This window comes from Bufo bufo, chromosome 4, assembly GCF_905171765.1.
Source record: "Bufo bufo chromosome 4, aBufBuf1.1, whole genome shotgun sequence".
NCBI lineage: Eukaryota > Metazoa > Chordata > Amphibia > Anura > Bufonidae > Bufo > Bufo bufo.
The window spans coordinates 577361972-577381264 of NC_053392.1; the positions used below are offsets into that span (position 1 = coordinate 577361972).

General features: G+C 46.2%; 1 protein-coding gene across 3 annotated transcripts in view; it reads right to left on the reverse strand.

The window, feature by feature from the left end:
• Positions 1-19293, reverse strand: part of EML4 (EMAP like 4) — a 162354-nt gene that overhangs the window by 110520 nt on the left and 32541 nt on the right. Inside the window, exon 1 of one of the 3 annotated variants that reach the window (XM_040430355.1) lies at positions 8027-8227. The exons of the other annotated variants lie outside the window; for them this stretch is intronic. Coding sequence (XP_040286289.1) covers positions 8027-8051 — 25 coding nt within the window. The 5' untranslated portion in view covers positions 8052-8227. Of the gene's footprint in view, positions 1-8026; positions 8228-19293 lie in introns of those variants that run through there. 3 annotated transcript variants of the gene reach the window in all.

Here is a 19293-nt window from a genome sequence, read left to right on the forward strand (position 1 = left end):
TAGGTTTACCACATGCTGTAAAGTGTGGCGGACCCCAGCAAAAAAAAAAGTGTTCAATTCTCTGGCAGCGCCACCGCTGGTGAAAAGCAGCACTGGAGGACTAGTTTTGAACGTGACAAAGACTCCCTGTTATTCGGCTTCCTATGTAATTCTCATGTGTTAGATTTGAGGACAATGGGCTGAGATCGATGACAATCTGCGCACAACCCCGCAGAACCGTGGCGCTACAGAAGCAATATAAAAATATTTTTAAAAAAATAGGAAATACATGCCTCAGCAAGAAAGTAATAATGCCGCCTATAGTGCCCTATGTTCAGAGTGTGGAGTCAGCACTGAATCCCAAGCCATATAAGAGGCCTGCGCGTTTCTGATGACGTCTGCGGGAAATCATCTTTTGCCGTCCTGACTAGAAGTTAAAATGATCAGATTTCTGTATTTTACGTCCACATACATTCCAACTTTTTGGACGGTCAAAGGAGGACCACTTATGGTTCATTGTGTGAAAGATCAATTTTTACTGAATATCTATACACTTCAATAGTTTTCTCTTACAAAAAAGAGCAAAGCAGGACTAGGGTCAAAAAGGACTGTCCATCCAAAAAAAAAGGGACACCGTCACAGTGTAGGGGGAAGGGAAGAACACCAGAATGACAACAGAAGGAAAATGACCAGACACTAGGCCTCAAGGCTAGGGAAAAGGTCACCACCTAGGAAACCCTAAACCTAGACTTGAATCCTCTGTCAGTATGAATAGACCCTGAAGGTGGGAATATTCATACACCAGATACCTAGGCCCTAGTAACCCTGAAAATCCCTAGGATTAGTGACAGGGTCTGAGACTACTGGTTCTTTCTCAGATGAACAAACCAGCGTCTCCCTGAGGCCTAGTAAACAACAAGCAAATGGGATCAACAAAATACCAAGAGAAGGACACTTCTCTTCAATAGAAAATGGATGAGCAGGAACTCCGATGAGGCACATTCACAAGTGGCAGACTTCACTTGTCGCAGACATATTTAAGACTGTCCCATTCATCTGCATGTGTGCTTGTACCAGAAACAGATGCATGGGACTGGATTTTAGTTGCAGAATATATATATATATATATATATATATATATACACACACACATACATACATATATACATACACACACACATATACACACAGTGTGTGTGTGAATATACCCTTACACATGCAGATTGAAATACCCACAATTCACATGGTATGATGCAGGTAAGCAAAACCTACAGCAGGTCTTAAAATCCTCCTGAGCTGTTTCCACATCTGAACATCGGCTCCTTCTTCCTGACCAGGAAAACGTGGCTCTTTCCTGCAGCCACCACCAGTTGGAGCTCTGTGCAAAGAAATTTTTACAGATGCCAATAATTTCAAATGGTAACTGTATAACTTCCTATGCATAGAGCTCCCTCTAGTGGTGGCTGTAGGCCAAAAATGTTATCAAGTACTGAAGGGAATCAGGGAATTTAGCTACGGTATGTATGGTATAAAAATACACTGAAAAATCTGGCGTTCAGAATGAACACTACACTGATAAAGTACTGCTCTTGATATATTCTTCCCCATATTGAAATACAAAATCTCAAATTCTTTGGAAATCTAAGTTCTGCAATGGAGCCCTGTGGTATAGTCAGTGCAGAACCAGAGGTAAAAACCAGCACAGACTCCTCCGTGGGCGGATTCCCCATTACAAATCCTACAAGTGGCTCCAATGAGATTTCCCTGAAATCCTGTCTAAACAAACCGCACATTAAACTATTAGAGGAGACGAGTAAAACTCGTCAACAGTAACAGGCGTAGTAAACAGCAAAATGAATTAGTAAGATAAAGTCACCGGAGACGCTCAGCACAATGACTATTAGTGAAGATGCTGCTGCTGTGCACGCTCCCTAATACTATCTGTAGACACATTCCAATATTTACGGCCCGCGGCGCACAGAGGAATCCAACTTGACAAGATTAAAAAAAAAAAAAAAAAAAAGAAGCAAACAGCGGGATTTGAATCAAGGTCGGAGGCTTAAACCTCATCCTCTTAAGTGCAGACCACTCCTTATCCCTGAGGTACAGGCCTGAAGTGGCTTTCCAAGCAGACAAAGCAAATATATGCTCCTCTGAACGTACAGCACAGATACTAGCGCCTTCAGAGTCACAACTGATCACACACGATCGCTCTGGCGCTACGTAATAGTATAATCAGATCCAGCAGCCTGGTGCATAGCTAACTGCTCCTCGTCAGGTCTGCCCTGTGCTACGTCTGCTCCATTTTATTCTTAAAGGGGCATTCCGGTTGGCTAGTTATCTCCTATCTACAGGACAAGAGAACGGGGGCCCGGTACTCCCCTGCAGTCTCCCTGAAAAGAACAAAGCGGCCATTCCATTCATTTTTATTGGAGGACCCCCACTGATCTAATAGTTAACCCCTATCCTGTAGATACAGGATACCTTTAACCAACCAGAATACCCCTTTAACTACCCGTTTTGCCAGAGTCCAGCTGGGGCAGTAGGAAAAGTAGCTAACTTTAGAGGGGAGGGCTGCTTTAGATGCTGCTATCTCCTGAATGGTAGCAGCTAGAAACATGCACCCGGTCTTGTTTGAAAGCTGACATTCCAGCTAAAGTCGAAGCAACAGAGGAGAAATCGCTTTTAGAAATCGAGTCGGTAATAATCGCGGGTAAAACCTGCCGTTACGTTCACTTTCAGCTGCATTCACAGCATCCCGATTTCTATCAGTGATATCTTCCCCTGTCCAAAACGTATAGCTGTTCTGGCATTGTCTGGAAGCTTGGAATGTCAGCTTTCAAACAAGACCAGTTGCATGTTTTTAGCTGGTACCATTCAGGAGATAGCAACATCTAAAGCAGCCCTCCCCCCTCCAGTTAGCGACTTTTCCCACTGCTGGAGCTGGCCGGTTAGGTGGTTAAGTTGCCAATTAACAAGCCATGATAATAAAAAGGGGTTGTCCCAAGAAAAATATTCTACATATTTCAAACCAGCACCTGGATATGAATACTTTTGTAATTGAATGCAATTTAAAATGTCTTATATCAACAGTTATTCACCGAAATCCATCTGTATAGCGCCACCTGCTGTTTGCTCTTTTTCCAATATCTCTGTCCTGTTCACTCAGATAGAAGCACGTGCTCAGGTCTATCCTTCATCTGTCACCAGTTGTAGCAGAAAGGGGGTGTGACCTTTCTCACGGGCATATCCTAAGCTGCCAGCTTGATATAAATCTATCAGAATAATTGGAGCAATGAAGGGGGAGATCTCTGGATCCATGTGAGGTACAGGGCTGGTTCTAGCTTTGTTAGAAAGATTGTCAAGTACTATATGATGTCTGATTTTTCAGATTAATCATGGGGTAACCCCTTTAAATGGGTTGTCTGTTTATGGCAATCCCTTTGTATTAGAAGGGTCACACAGGGCATCCTGCTAAAGTGCAACCTGGGGTGAGACGTTTCTGCAACCATTACGTTTTCCTGCAGCGCCACCATTGGCATAATGAAGCATTACATAGGGCCCACTGAAAGCAATTGTCTGTTCATGTACTGCATAAAAAAAGTTGACTACTCCCGAATGAGAGACGCTCCATCTGTGTTCCTTGCCAAGGGTTAAGGGGTTATGCCATGATTGATGTAAAAAATTAAAATCAGACATCATATAGTACATGGCGATACCTTTCTAACAGCCTGGCAGCTCAGGGGGCGTGTCTTTCTGCTGCAGCTCTCTCCCTGAAACAGCCTCTAGCCTCGGAGCATTTCATGGGCTTTTTGGTTTACATTTTACACCGCTAGGTGGAGGTTTCCGCCTAGCAGTGTTGCCGGTGACGTAGCCAGCACTAATGGGTGGGATTTTAGTAAAGCAGGCTAGGGCAGCTCTAAAGCATGCCCATTAGTGCCTGGTGACGTCCCCTCCGCCTAGTAGAGACCAAGTAAGTCACCGGATCTAATCAAAAAGCCCTTGCCCTGCACGATTCAGCGCAGGGCAAGGGAGAGCATCGGTGAGTGAAATGCTCCGATGTTCCAATCAGAGGGGCTGCCTAGGGGAAGAAGGGGATATGTCCGGGTTCAGAACCCCTTTAAAATGTGACCAACATTGGGGTGGGTTCATCCAGGGGATTTTTGAAATGTATTAAAACCCAAAAACTCTGCCTAAAATCCACATCCCATTGCGGCGTAGTTTCTTAGAAAGCTGCACGTCTTGGAGCAATTTTCATGGGCGCTGGATTAGGACCATCTAATGGGGCTAAGGCTAGGGCTACCCTGGTTGCACAGGGATTGCCGAGTAGCGGTAATCACATAGAAATGAATGGGATAGCCGCGGCCAGAAATCCAGCCGTGTTGGACACCAGAGCATGTCCACACAGGAAGAAAATCAGCAATGGGTGTTGTGATTTACATGCACATTTCGTGAACGTACCCTTACTGTACAGCACATTTCTCTTATGTCATAAAACATTCAAACAAGACATTCCAGCACCAGAGTTATTAAACCGACGTGAGAAATGCAGATCAGGGCATAGCTTGCCTGGAATGGCCTTTAAATAGCCGTGCCATCATCGCCTGCTTAAATCTGGGGCCACTCCCCCACATTCCTGCGCCAGATGGCCTTTTTACAACTCCTCTTATCCATGTCTCGTTACGTGTTCTCCTTTGCCCCCGTGGCCACCGTGCTGATCTTCTCAGGATACCTACAATATTTCTCTGCTTTGGCTCCATGTCACGTGAAGCTACATTGTGCTGCACATTCTCCCGGCTGCCAGGAACGGTGCGAGCGCCTTTGAGAGGATACGTCCTCCAACAAAAATAGGAGGCCTTTGTAGGCATCCTGCACAGAGGTCAGGAGGGAGAAGATAAGCCTGTGATGTCACCTATTGTAAATGGTGGAGCTTGTCTTAGGCCTCTTTCACACTTGCGTTGTCCGGATCCGGCATGTACTCCACTTGCCGGAATTACACTCCGGATCCGGAAAAACGCAAGTGTACTGAAAGCATTTGAAGACGGAACAGTCTTCCAAATGCTTTCAGTGTTACTATGGCACCCAGGACGCTATTAAAGTCCTGGTTGCCATAGTAGGAGCGGGGAGCGGGGGAGCGGTATACTTACAGTCCATGCGGCTCCCGGGGCGCTCCAGAATGACGTCAGAGCGCCCCATGCGCATGGATGACGTGATCCATGCGATCACGTCATCCATGCGCCTGGGGCGCCCTGACGTCACTCTGGAGCGCCCGGGGAGCCGCACGGACGGTAAGTATACTGCTCCCCACTACACTTTACCATGGCTGCCAGGACTTTAGCGTCCTGGGAGCCATGGTAACCATTCAGAAAAAGCTAAATGTCGGGTCCGGCAATGCACCGAAACGACGTTTAGCTTAAGCCCGGATCCGGATCAATGCCTTTCAATGGGCATTAATTCCGGATCCGGCCTTGCGGCAAGTGTTCCGGATTTTTGGCCGGAGCAAAAAGCGCAGCATGCTGCGGTATTTTCTCCGGCCAAAAAACGTTCCGTTCCGAAACTGAAGACATCCTGATGCATCCTGAACGGATTTCTCTCCATTCAGAATGCATTAGGATAAAACTGATCAGGATTCTTCCGGCATAGAGCCCCGACGACGGAACTCTATGCCGGAAGAAAAGAACGCAAGTGTGAAAGAGCCCTTATCTGTAAATATAGGTGATATCTGTCAATGTAATCCTGCTGCCTGTGAGGATAATGAAATGGCTACTGAAAAGTTACCTGTACAGAACAGGAAATCTCAACATATTGTGAGGCCTGCACAATTTTATTTTTTTAATAGTGGAATCAGCCAAAAAAAACAAAAACAAAAACACAAACATGATCTGAATTTGGAGGTCATTTTCTGGTGTCATATTCCCTTTGCTAATACCTTTAATTCTGTCCAAGCATTTTAGAGATAATGAAAAACTTCTCCAAAGTCAGGATTTGCATTGAAAAAAAAAAAAAAAAAAAAAAAAACCATTAAAAAAAAAAGACCCCTAACTTATCCACATAACCCCCGCCACATCGAGGGACATGGGGGGGAAGAACGACAGCGCAAAGTCCCGGCACAGGGACAGGGGAGGGCGGCGCAAAGTCCCGGCACAGGGACAGGGGAGGGCGGCGCAAAGTCCCGGCACAGGGACAGGGGAGGGCGGCGCAAAGTCCCGGCACAGGGACAGGGGAGGGCGGCGCAAAGTCCCGGCACAGGGACAGGGGAGGGCGGCGCAAAGTCCCGGCACAGGGACAGGGGAGGGCGGCGCAAAGTCCCGGCACAGGGACAGGGGAGGGCGGCGCAAAGTCCCGGCACAGGGACAGGGGAGGGCGGCGCAAAGTCCCGGCACAGGGACAGGGGAGGGCGGCGCAAAGTCCCGGCACAGGGACAGGGGAGGGCGGCGCAAAGTCCCGGCACAGGGACAGGGGAGGGCGGCGCAAAGTCCCGGCACAGGGACAGGGGGGGGGCAGCGCAAAGTCCCGGCACAGGGACAGGGGGGGCAGCGCAAAGTCCCGGCACAGGGACAGGGAGCGCCATGGATCGTAGCATAAGAATTCACATGAAAAGGGCCACCGTATACATTCTGACATCTCAGCATAGGAATAAAAACAAACTTATCTGACTCTCAAGAATTACGCATCAAGCTGTACAGAAGGGACAGGGGTAAATATCGGGCCCCAAAGTAAACTGTGTTACAGGGCCACATTCAGTTTGTTCATCCTTTAAGTCATCATCCACTGTGTGCTATACGTCAGGGGACATGGGCCCACCCTTAGCTGTTGGGCCCAATGCATCAGCCATGTATGCACCCCGGTAGGTACACCCATGACGAGGCGGTCGTCGGTGCTGTAGACAAAATATGAAATGCCTGAATATAAAATCTTGACCCAAGAGGCTTCAGAGGTTCCGGCTCCCCAATGGTCCCTGGCGTCACACGTGCGGGGCTCCACGTGTCTCACGTCTCTCTCATTCTGTTCATCCCATGACCTCATCTCAGCAGAAGATCAGCAGTGAAAGGGTTACTACCAGTACATAACACGTGGATGTATGAGAATGGGAATCGCCTAGAAATACTAATACCGCGCTCAATAACAATAGAGGTACAACCTATAAAGTCAGGCATGACTGCCATTAACCCTCGCTTCTCCAGCGTTACACACACACACACAGGGTCCAGATATGGGGAGTAGTCTATGGTGGTGGACTGTCAATAGGAAGAGAGCGCCAATAAGACGTTGAAACCTACATACTGCCTATCTTGGACTACTGTGAGCATGATACTGGGTGAAGGTGGTGGTGGTGGTGGTGATGAGGGTTCAGGATTAGCAAAAAAGCAACAAAAAAAGTTTTTTTTCTTTGGGTTTTTTTTTGCTACAAAAGGCGCCACTCTTCGTTTATGGTTGTGACTGGTATTGCAGATCATTAACAGCCATGGGAATGTCGATGGCCGGCAATACCAGGCATAGCGGTATGTACAGCTCCATATGAACCACATTTTAGACAACCCCTGTTGGTTCTCACATTCTGCCTCACATCGTCATTCTCATCCTGTGTTGTGCCATTCCTCCGTTACTCCACTTAGAGATCCCTAAATAAATTGACGACTGGGTGTTACCATTTGGGAGTGTGTCCCTACGCACCTGGATACTGTCCAGTCGGCGCTGCCAGTGTCAGGCTGTGCAGGGACACACCCCTTGGACAAGGAAGGTGATAACACCCAGTAATCAATTAATTCCTAAAATTTCCAGAAGGAGTAACAGAGGAATGACAAAAGTTATAAGAAACAACGCTTATTTCACTAGTCATATATACTGCACGAAAGTAGACGCGTCAGGAGTGGCGACGGGTCCTCTTTAAAACGATGAGAATTCACGGTTAAAAGGGAGGAACGATTTACAAGAACTGCTCTTTTAGAAAGTAATTCGGTAATTATACACACAGGAAAAAGGAGTTACGGAAATGTGTAATTTCTAGTCACGGCAGATGCTGATAATTGTAAGGCACTGTACTCACTGCAGAGCGGGTTTGCAGGATCCATCGATTTAACCGAGAGAAAAAAAAAAAGAAAAATTAGGTGTAATCCGGTTGACAGCGTATTATTCCTTTAAATGTTATTCCAGCCTATGGGAGATTCCTCAGCTGACGCCGGCTCAAAACAAGGCTCTCTTAAAGAAGTACTCCGGGTCTGCCAGACGTCTCTGTGCAGGAGGCAAAAGTCTGATGCTGCTGAGAGCAAAGGTTGGATTTGAATAATAGAAGGTACTAAAAGGAGAGGCGTGCTTGCAGAAGAAGCCCGGCGGGCAAGTGCCACGTGATCCAGCTCAGCAAACAAGGCTTCCTGAACCTCAGACAGGTCTTAAAGGTACAACCCCGACCTGACAAGAAGGCTGTGGCTGGAGATTATAGATCAGGGGGAGGGGGATGCAGATCTACAACAGGTCTAGCCAGATTCTCTGGAGTTAAATGATGAAACACCGGGCAGATCTGTTGCAGAAATTTCTGCAACTGGAAATCTGCAAGTATTTCTGCAAGCCCCGATCTAAAGCATTTCAAGGCCACGTGTGTATATACCCTCCCGCCACGTTTAGAAGAGGTTTCATATCTGCTTGTTCTTCTGCACCCCCCACTTCCTGTTCTCATGAATGACACGGCAAAGGGAAGCTATGTACATAAAGGAAACGAGCCGCACGCTGATAAATGCTGCTGCATGTAAGGCTACATGCACACGGCCGTATGGGTTTTGCAGTCCGCAAAAAAATAAAATAAACGGATGACATCCGTATGCGATCCGTTTTTTTTTTTTTTTTTTTGCGGATCCATTGTAACAATCCCTATAAAGAATAGGACATGTTCTATTTATTTTATTTTTTTGCGGGGCTACGGAACAGACATACTGATGCGGACAGCACATGCTGTGCTGTCCGTATTTTTTGTCGACCCATTGAAATTAATGGGTCCGCATCCTATCCGCCCAAAAAAAATAATGGGACACGGAAACTACCAACGTTCATGTGCATGTAGCCTAAAGAGAGAAAAGGTTCAGCCGCTCCCTGATTGATGTCCTATGGCAGACTAACACCCAACCACTGATCTCCCTGCAGCAGCCGGCAGAACCAAGGGGCCCACAGAGCTTCTGAAGGCCGTCTCCCCACCAAAAGGAGGAACCGTCATTAAAGAGAAACTGCCAGCATGACAATGCCCGAGGGATCTGCAGGCAGCGTATTACATATAGAGCAGGAGGAGCTGAGCAGATAGAGACGTGCAGGAAAAGATTCTTGCAATTGATGCATTCAATCCTCTGCTCTATGTTTAGGAGTCATGTGGGCGGTCCTACTTTCTGGGGAGTCATGTGGGCTGTCCCTACAGGTCAACTGACAGCCTTCCCCGCATGCTTTAGCATGCAGTTGGCAGCCAGTCACTGATCAGACTGCCCACATGAGTCCTAAGCATAGAACGTGCAGAGGTTTAAAGGGATTTTCCAGGCTTTTAATATGGATGACCCATCGTCAGGATAGGTTATCAATATCACATCGGCAGGGGTCTGATACCTGGCACCCCCCGACAATCAGCTGTATGAAGAGAAGGCAAGTGCCGCGTGCACGTGCGGTCTGTCTCTCTTCCTGCTCGTTGCTGCTATGTCTATAGCGTGTGCCTTCTCTTCATACAGCGGATTGGCATGGGCATGGGTTCCGGGTGTTGGACCTCCGCCGACCTGATATTGATGACCTATCCTGAGGATAAGTCATCAACATTAAAAGCCCCAACAACCCCTTTAAAGGGCATCTGTCAGCAGATTTGTACCTATGACACTGGCTGACCTGTTACATGTGCACTTGGCAGCTGAAGGCATCTGTGTTGGTCCCATGTACATATGTGTCCGCATTGCTGAGAAAAATGATGTTTTCATATATGCAAATGAGGCTCTAAGAGCAACGGGGGCGTTGACGTTACACCTAGACGCTCTGCTTTCTCTGCAACTGCCACACTGACAGGTGTGATCACATTTACCCTGCCTGGTCCTGTCAATCAGGAGAGGTCATCAACATCAGACCAGTAGGGGCCAGGCTCCTGACACCTATGCCGCTCGGTGCAGCACTCTTAGAGTGTACCACAGCAAACCAAGCACAGTATTATGGCTGCTCTTGCGGCCCAGGCCCATTTAATTGAGGATATGTGACCAATGAACATGACATCACTGGTCTAGGAAGTGGCTGCAGTGCCGAGACCTCTTCAGACAGCTGATCCAGAAGAGTGATGGACTCAGACCCCTATTGATCATATCCTGATGTAGATTAAAAAAAAGTTTGGGATTTGCAATAAAATGATGATCACGAGGCCCTTGTGGATCCTATGGTCCATTCTTGATCATCAAGGTAGGAGATATACAATGTGAAAGTCCCTAGTTTGGTTACCTGAAGTATTGAAGCTGTGATGGAGGCCATTAGGAATAAACTAGTTCACCTGGCAGGACAGGTACATATTAAAAGGGGTTCTCCGGGAATTAAGAAAATTAATTTATTTAAATATTACTTTATGATAAATATATTCCCAAATACCTTTCATGAGTTATAATTGCTAGTTTTGTCTAGGGAGCCATCATTAGGAGAAACAAAATGGCCACCGTCCTATTAGTACACACAAAACCTGTCCTAATCACCCAGGAGGACAAGTTACTTCACAACACTGAGCTAAAGAGCTGCCTCATCCTCCTCTCTGCTTGTCAGGGATTATGATCCGGAATACAGGTGAAACTCTGTGGGAAAGGAGATGATGAGGAGACATGACAGGATTGTGGGGTATGGCTAAATGAGCAGCAGCAGTATGAAGTCTCCATTACCACAGCCACAGTCTGTCCTGTCCATCCTCTGTACTAAATTCCCCAGAGATTCGGCTAAAGTTCTTATCAGCTGTATTCAGGATCATAATCTCTGACCAGTAGGGCAATGAGGATGATGAGGCAGCTCTTTAGCTCAGTGTTGTGAAGTAACTTGTCCTCCTGTGTAATTAGGACAGGTTTTATATGTACTAATAGGATGGCGGCTATTTTGTTTCCCCTAATAATTGCTCCCCAGACAAAATGAGCCATTATAACTAATGAAAGGTATTTGGGAATATATTCATTATGAAGTAATATTTAAGTATTTTCATAATTCCCGGAGAACCCCTTTAAGGACATCTTTTTAAAGCTACCATACTGATTTTCAGGAGAAATGCTCTTTTACCTTACTTACAATGAATGGAGGTACTCTACACGTCAGCATGTAGGGAGAAATACTCCTTGGACAAGACCGGGCGGACAGGTTTACAGCATTTCTTTGGTATACAGTACAAGGGAAAAGAGAAAAAAAGCCATAAAAGTGAAGTACGATCCGCTGCTAGCACAAAAGCATCTAAAGAACGGAGCAAAGGGCATCAAACCCTCACATTTACATTCTTATTCCTCACGTCGCTCCAGAGGCCTCATGCTATAGTGCTACTATATGAAATGTGCCAGAGGATGAAGAGCAGCGACAGGTCCTAACCCGTCCATTATAGAGTGCAATAGGAGGGGTACGGTCATGCGACAGAAAATCTGCAACAGGACTGCACACCGTGAAAATAAAACAAAACGTATACTTCTTTCAACCACCCTCCTCCGCTGAGGTTCTGGGGGTGCTGAGGTCCTCGCTGATCTTTACTTCCTGTTGACCCCTGACACAGGAGGAAATGGCTGGGATTGCCAATAATGGTTGAGACTGTCACGGCTGCAGACAGTGATTGGCTGAGAAGCATTCACGGTCATTTCCTGGTGTGTCAGGACATCAGCAAGAAGAAAAGCAGCGGTGACCTCTATACCAGCCGGGACGGGTGGAGTAAATATAATTGTTTATTTTTATTTTTTACCCCCACCTTCCTGGAATTTTCCAGTCCTGGCCTAAAAAAATAAATAAAAAATAAATAAATAAAAAAACCACCTATCATCACTTTATTGCCACAGGAGACCAGCCCTGAGGACCCTTGTTTCGTTAAAGGTCCTACCAGCCCAGAATATTCTCTGTCAACCTCTGTTGTCCACCCCCTCCGAACCAGCCCTTTGAAGAGAAGCATACCTCATCGCTTGGTTCTAGTCTGTCTTGAGCGCCCTCATCCATATTTTTGGCACGCATAGGGGTCACGTGCGCTGCTACAGCCAATGACTGGTGTGAGCAGTGATATGTCGCTTGGGAACATGTTGCCACTGACACCAGTCCTTGGCCGCAGTGGCGCACGTGACCCCGTATGTTCCAGAAGTTTACACGTGGGAACCAAAGCGCAGTAAAAGACAACCGGGGCAAAAAAAATAAAAAAAATAATAGACCAGCAGCTTTAAACAATATATAATAAAGTGCAGGTGCATGCCACCATGGCTGACATGCAAATGCAAACAGTATATGCAGCACCCTGGAAACATGGATTACGCTGAGTGGCATTACTGCTATACTTACAATATATGAAAATTGCAAGCTCTTTGTGCACATTTTTGTGTCGGGCCCATCTACTAACGGCAAGGTGGCTTCTACAGATTGGAACCTACACTATTAGACAAAGGGCAGCGTAGGATCCAGATATAGTATACTCCATTTAAAATTCTTGGGCAGACTGGCAGCAATGCGCAGCCCAAACTGAGGAAGCCACCCCCCCCCCCCCCTTCATATGTACAACGCACGAAATAATTAGACCAGAACCGCCAAACAATATATAATAAAAAGCTGGTGCACAGCCAGGGACTGACTGGCAGGAAGCAAGGTCTGGCAGTGAGGGGGCAGTATTAAAAATAAAAATAAAATCAAGGATATCCTGGACAACACCTTGAAGATGTATAATGTGCCCTGTGACCCAATAGACACATCCAGCCTCTTAAAGCAGACTGATCGCTCCGTATACAAGTACACGGTGACACGGCACCTCTCGTATGGAAAACTAATCAGAATGATCAAGATGGATCAACACTTTATAGTGCAAAGTTTCCTTTCCTGGAGAAAATAAATAAAAAACACAAATCCCACTATAACGGACCGGAGAGTGTTACTGCCAGGACATCTCGCCTATGCTAGCAATGTGTCACACTGAACAAAGACTGACAGCTTTTGCATTTAATCTGTTGATACATGGGGTGTAAAGCTGGTGTGTGGCACACCGCGTCCTCCAGACCCTCGCCCCACTAATGCACTGGCAGCACTAGCCAAGGACGGCATGTCCAGCCTTGCAGACAGCTACAAAGTGCTAATGGCCGTCTTTAAAGGGCAACTTCAGCTTTAAATAAACAGTGCCCCACGTGACGGCCTCGCAGGGCCTTAACCCCACAGTGGTAATCGTGCCGCCTTTCGTACGTGCAGCAATCCTTGCAGGAGATCACAATAAAACCAGTAGTAGTACATGGAGAGGCTCGCCCAGGGGCGACACTGAACAAACAGAGCTGGCGTGCATCTGCGCCTTGTCTGGCCGTCAGAGTTATGGGGCACAATCAAAGGACATTATTACAGCAAAAGGAAGCGGGGGAGGCTGGGGCTGTAAACAGGGAGCTGATCTGAGGTAGTCACGGAGGAGCTAGATTGAGATCAATCATGGTTTTAATAGTCTCAAGGTATTACGCAATGAATACATTCATAATTGCATGTAATGAAAAATGTTGTATAGCCACTGAGTTATTCAATTAAATGTACCTGAATAGCGCCACCTGCTGTTTGTTCTTTTCCTTCTCAGTCTAACTCCGTAACATCGATGAGGCGGACGCACGTGCTCAGGGCAATCCAACTCCCACCAGCTTTATCTACTGTCAGGACCTGTGACAGCTACAGGGAGAGAGCTGCAGCAGAAAGGACCCCCCCGGACTGTGATAGGGAGAGCTGCAGCAGAACGGACCCCCCCGGACTGTGATAGGGGGAGAGCTGCAGCAGAATAGACATCCCCCCCCCCCCCCCCCAAACTGTGATAGGGAGAGAGCTGCCGCAGAATAGACATCCCCTTGAACTGTGATAGGGAGAGAGCTGCCGCAGAATAGACATCCCCTTGAACTGTGATAGGGAGAGAGCTGCCGCAGAATAGACATCCCCTTGAACTGTGATAGGGAGAGAGCTGCCGCAGAATAGACATCCCCTTGAACTGTGATAGGGAGAGAGCTGCCGCAGAATAGACATTCTCCGGTATTGAGATCCGTCATACGGGCGCACCAAAATGAATTCCGTTCCGTTTGGTTGCGTTCCCATACCGGAGCGCAAACTGCAACATGTTGTAGTTTGCTTTCTGTCCTGGGATGTGGAGCAAGACGGTTCCGGCATGACCCCCATTGCAAGTCAATGGGGACGGATCAGTTTTCTCTGACACAATAGAAAACAGATCCGTCCTCTATTGACTTTCAATGGAGTTAATGACGGATCCGTCTTGGCTATGTTAAAGATAATACAACCGGATCGGTTCATAACGGATGCAGACGGTTGTATTATCAGTAACCCTGCCGGATCCAGCAAAAACGCTAGTGTGAAAGTAGCCTGGCAGCTCAGGGGGCGTGTCTTTCTGCTTCAGCTCTCTCCCTGTAACCGCTACAGCCTCTCATGATTTAAACTGAGCATGTGCGACCACCTCAGTGAGATGGACAAAAAAATAAATAAGGAAAAGAGCAATCAGCAGGTGGCGCTATACAGACAGATTTCAGGGAATAACTCAGTGGCTATAATACATTTTTAATCGCATGCATTTATAAAAGTATTCAGATCCAGGAGCTGGTACGAAAAATGTGGAATATTTTGTGACACAACCCTTTTAATGGAGGTCATGAATAAGGAACTTTTATTAACTTAGGATGCCCTAAATCAGATTTTCTAACTCACATAATGCCCTTTAAGAAAGCCAGAGAGACATCGATGGCTGTTTAGCAACTGTACTATGCTGAATGTGGACGAGACTCTACCAACCGAATGGCTGCACAATTTTGAAGGTAATACCTCAGTTTTACCCCCAAAAATGTTCTGGTTAGTCGGAGCGATGACCACATGGGGCAGCCCCAAAATGTCCAGCCACACACCAATCATTTACTGATGGTGCATACCTAAAAAGGATTCATCCTCAGACACCCAGAGCTACAAGTCATCTCGACGTTTTCCACTAACTTTTTCCTTTATTTTTTTAAGAAGGTAATTTTGCCAGTATTGCCAACCGAGGCTATGACGTAGGTGATGCCCACCACCGGCTACGTGACTCAGCATACTGGAGGCCGGCACTCGTCCAAAAATAAGCCTTTCCAGCTCCTCCGACACCTCAGGCGTGAGACGCGATGAACTATTACCACAGGCATGTCGCACAGCGGAGGCAAATGAGCAAATACAACCTCGACATCCCGAATCCTGTGTAAGATCTCTCCGATCATGGCTCTCCGCATCCAGCCGTATAGGGATAGTGTTACATTTGGCACCGGCAGACAATTGCGATGAAAGCCAATATCTTTAGGAAAGTATCACAGCTAGCATTTTACTCTCCAATCTACTCCCCAAAAAAAGACCAAAGATAAGCTCTTTTGCACTCAAAAACATAGCAAAAAATTAAAATAATAAAATTCACAGGTACAAAAAAAAAAAAAAAAAAAGCTGGGAGGTAAAAGCCAATTTTACTCATTTTAGGGGGAAGAAATCCTGACTCCAATCAGAATAACTCCCTGGATCAACGACCCCTCTCTAGCAGCTATAGCCTGTAATATTATTACACTCCAGAAATACATCCAGGCCCCTCTTGGACTCTTTTAGTGACTCCACCATCACCACCTCCTCAGAGAGTACATTTATAAAATTATGTCTAAAATAAATGTAGTGGGCGCATTCGGATGACTGACGTGCATTTTAAACCCTTAGTGACATAACTAATTGTAGCCTTAAAGGGGTTCTCCTATGATTAATGTAAATAATTAAAATCCATTATCATTTACTACATGACAACCTCTTTCTAACAAAGCTAGAACCAGCCCTGTACCTCACATGGATCCAGAGATCTCCCCATTCATTGCTCTGCTAGATTTATATCAAACGGTCAGCCAAGTGGGCGTGAACCCTCAGGGGGTGTGTCCTTTCTACTGCAGCTGGTGGCAGTTGAAGGATGGAACTGAGCATGTGCTTCCATCTGCGTGAGCCAGACAGAGAAATTAGAAAGAGAGCAAACAGCAGGTGGCGCTATACAGATAGCCACTGAGCTATTCGCTGAAATCTATATTCATTTTTATTTTAATTACATGCAATTAAAAGAGAATTCAGATCCAGGTGCTGGTTTGAAAAATGCTGACTATTTTTCGTGAGGCAACCCCTTTAAGACCAGTAATATTTTCCCCCTTTGTGATCCAGTGCTCAGAACTTTATTTTTTTTTCAGTTTAGCTATACAAGACCTTGAGTTTTGAGCGACAAGGGTACTGACCCAGAGAATATAGTTCATTACGTTATAATACTTAAAGTATAACGTTATAAACTTCCCCCCATGCTGCATATACTTACCTGGGTCCTGGCTCGCCGAAGAAAACATCCGGTGTCGGGGGGGGGGGGGGGGGGGGAGAGAGCAGCCAATCCGACAACGAGAGAGCTGTGGTGCGGGGACTAAGAACGGCGCAGGGAGCGGGGTAAGTATATTCAGCGTGGGGGGCCTGGCGTATGGGGGGGGGGGGCAGTTTATAGTTTCAGAGAACCCCTTTAATGAAAAAACACTTGTTTTTACAAAATAATCTGGTTTTGTGTCGCAGCATTCCAACACCCAGAACATTTTTATTTTTTTGACGACATAACCATGTGAGGGCTAATATATTAGGTATTATTCCTCTAGTAAGAATTATTAATACTGTAGTATGTATCGCTAGAGAAGGGGTCCGCATGTTGTGTGGTAAAGACAGAATATGGGCAGGGGGAGCAGTGTAAAATAGAAACTTTATTGACGTTTGTGGTAGGGGGCTACAAGTGTTGGATGTGACGCTGGTAAACGTCACAGTCATGGAGTTAATACAGCCTAATTTGGTGCAAAAAGGTGATTAGATGGGCAAACACTCATCTTCACCCCTTTACTAGAAAAAAATAAAAGGATCGACCCCAGCAAGTGACAATCAGAGAGCATGTATGTTGTCTGATGGAGCCGTGGGGATAGGTGGCATGCACAGAAGTCATGTTATCGCCGAAGATTTTTTTCTCTCCTACTGCAGGCTGTCAGCTCCCCTACTCCAGACTGCCTGAGATTACAGCCAGCTAAAGTGGTGTAAGGCTCCTTTTCACACGAGCAAGTTTTCCGCGCTGGTGCAATGCGTGACGTAAACACATAGCACCTGCACTGAATCCTGACCCATTCATTTTTGAAGGGGTCTGTGTACATGAGCATTTTTTTTTTCACGCATCAGTTCTGCGTTGCGTGAAAAACACAGCATGTTCTATATTCTGCGTTTTTCACGCAGCTCTGGCCCATAGAAGTGAATGGGGCTTCAGTGAAAAACGCATTGCATCCGGAAGTGCGGATGCAATGTGTTTTTTACTGATGGTTGCTAGGAAATGTTGTTTGTAAACCTTCAGTTTTTTTTATCACGTGCGGAAAAAACTGAACGCAATTGCAGACAAAACTGACTGATCTTGCTTGCAAAATGGTGCGAGTTTCACTGAACGCACCCGGACCTAATCCATAATGCTCGTGTGAAAGGGGCCTAAGGCTGCTTTAACCATTCATATCTCAGGCTGTATAGCAGCTAGAGGGGTTTGCCTGGTCTTGTTTGAAAACTGACAACCTAAGCTTTAAAACATGGATGTTCAACCTGCGGCCCTCGAGTTGTTGCAAAACTACAACTTCCATCATGACCAGACAGCCTACAGCTATCAGGGCATGCTGGAAGTTGCAGGTTTGTAACAGCTGGAGGGCCGCAAGTTAGAAACGGGGTTGGGATTGCGATTTCACATTCAGCTGCTATCATTCCCAACTAGGCATGAGCGCACCTGAACCTCACCGGGTTCAGGTACTGAAGGAATTCTATTATGGATTCCGTTATAACGGAATCTAACGAAATTCATGACAATGTAAAACAGAAGCCTTTAAGAGACGTTCTGTTTTGATGCGTCATAATAGAAGTCTATGGGCAACATAATGGAAACGTCTGGTTTCCGCTATGCAGGATTTTGTTTTCAGTCACACAGTTCATTCAGTTTGACCATACACTTCTGCTATGACAGATCAAAACGTTATGCTCTTAAGGCAGTCACGAATTCTGTTCGATTCCATTATACCGGAATCCATAACTGAATTCATTTAGTATCCGAACGCCAATCCTAAAAACTTAGGTTCGCTCATCCCTCATACCTAAAGGCTATATCTCTCGATAGAGGGGGGGTAATTCTGCTAGGTAGGGGATAACTTGCTGTTACTAGAATACCACTTTAACCTGACCTCAAAAGTATAGAGACTATTTACAGTATCGACCACTTATGCAGCCTTGCATTGTTTTGACAGCAAGCAGAGATCTTGAAAACCTGAGGAACTGATACAGTAACTACATTAGAATATCGCTTAACGTATCATAAGTTACATTTTTGGTTGAAGCGGTAATACCCCTTTAAGAGACGTTCGGTTCGATACTTAACCGATGTATGACCTACAAGTAAGGGATGAAGTGTTCCCCTTTATCACACTCTCACAGTTATAGAGTTTCAAAGGTTGATTTGAATTTGCGATGGAATATTCGGAGTCCTGCCAGCAGCAGGAGTCTCCTTATTGCTGGCCTCCCCCCCCCCCCCCCCCCCCCCCCCCCCCGTGATAGCCTGGTGCTCCTCCAAACCGTTTCCTCCAGTTACTTTTCTCTCATTTCAGCCCAAAACACACAGAAAATTACCAACACTTCATCTGCGAACGTCCAGACCAAGAAATCAAGACGTGGCTTGTCAATAGAAAGCTGTAGGTTTGTGCAGATATTTCAGTGATGATCCACTGCGAGACCCTAAATTCAAGAGACTGAGAGTCAATCACCGACCACTTCAGAAGCATTCACCACCGCAAGAAAGGACAGCGATGCCAGGCTGGGTTCCCCTATACACAGCCATCAGTTTACCTCCGCTGTAGCGCAGGAATGCAGAAGGGACACCGATGGCATTACCGATACCATGGGATCATTCCTGACATTTGATGCTGGACCTAAAAACAAAAACATTGCGCAGTTGTTGTTTTTATGTAAGGGGTCTTCAGGCTAAGGTTGCTCTGGCATAAAACAACTGGCCGGACACCATTCATATCCACTGTAGGGACAGAATTACTGGGACGCCCTCTT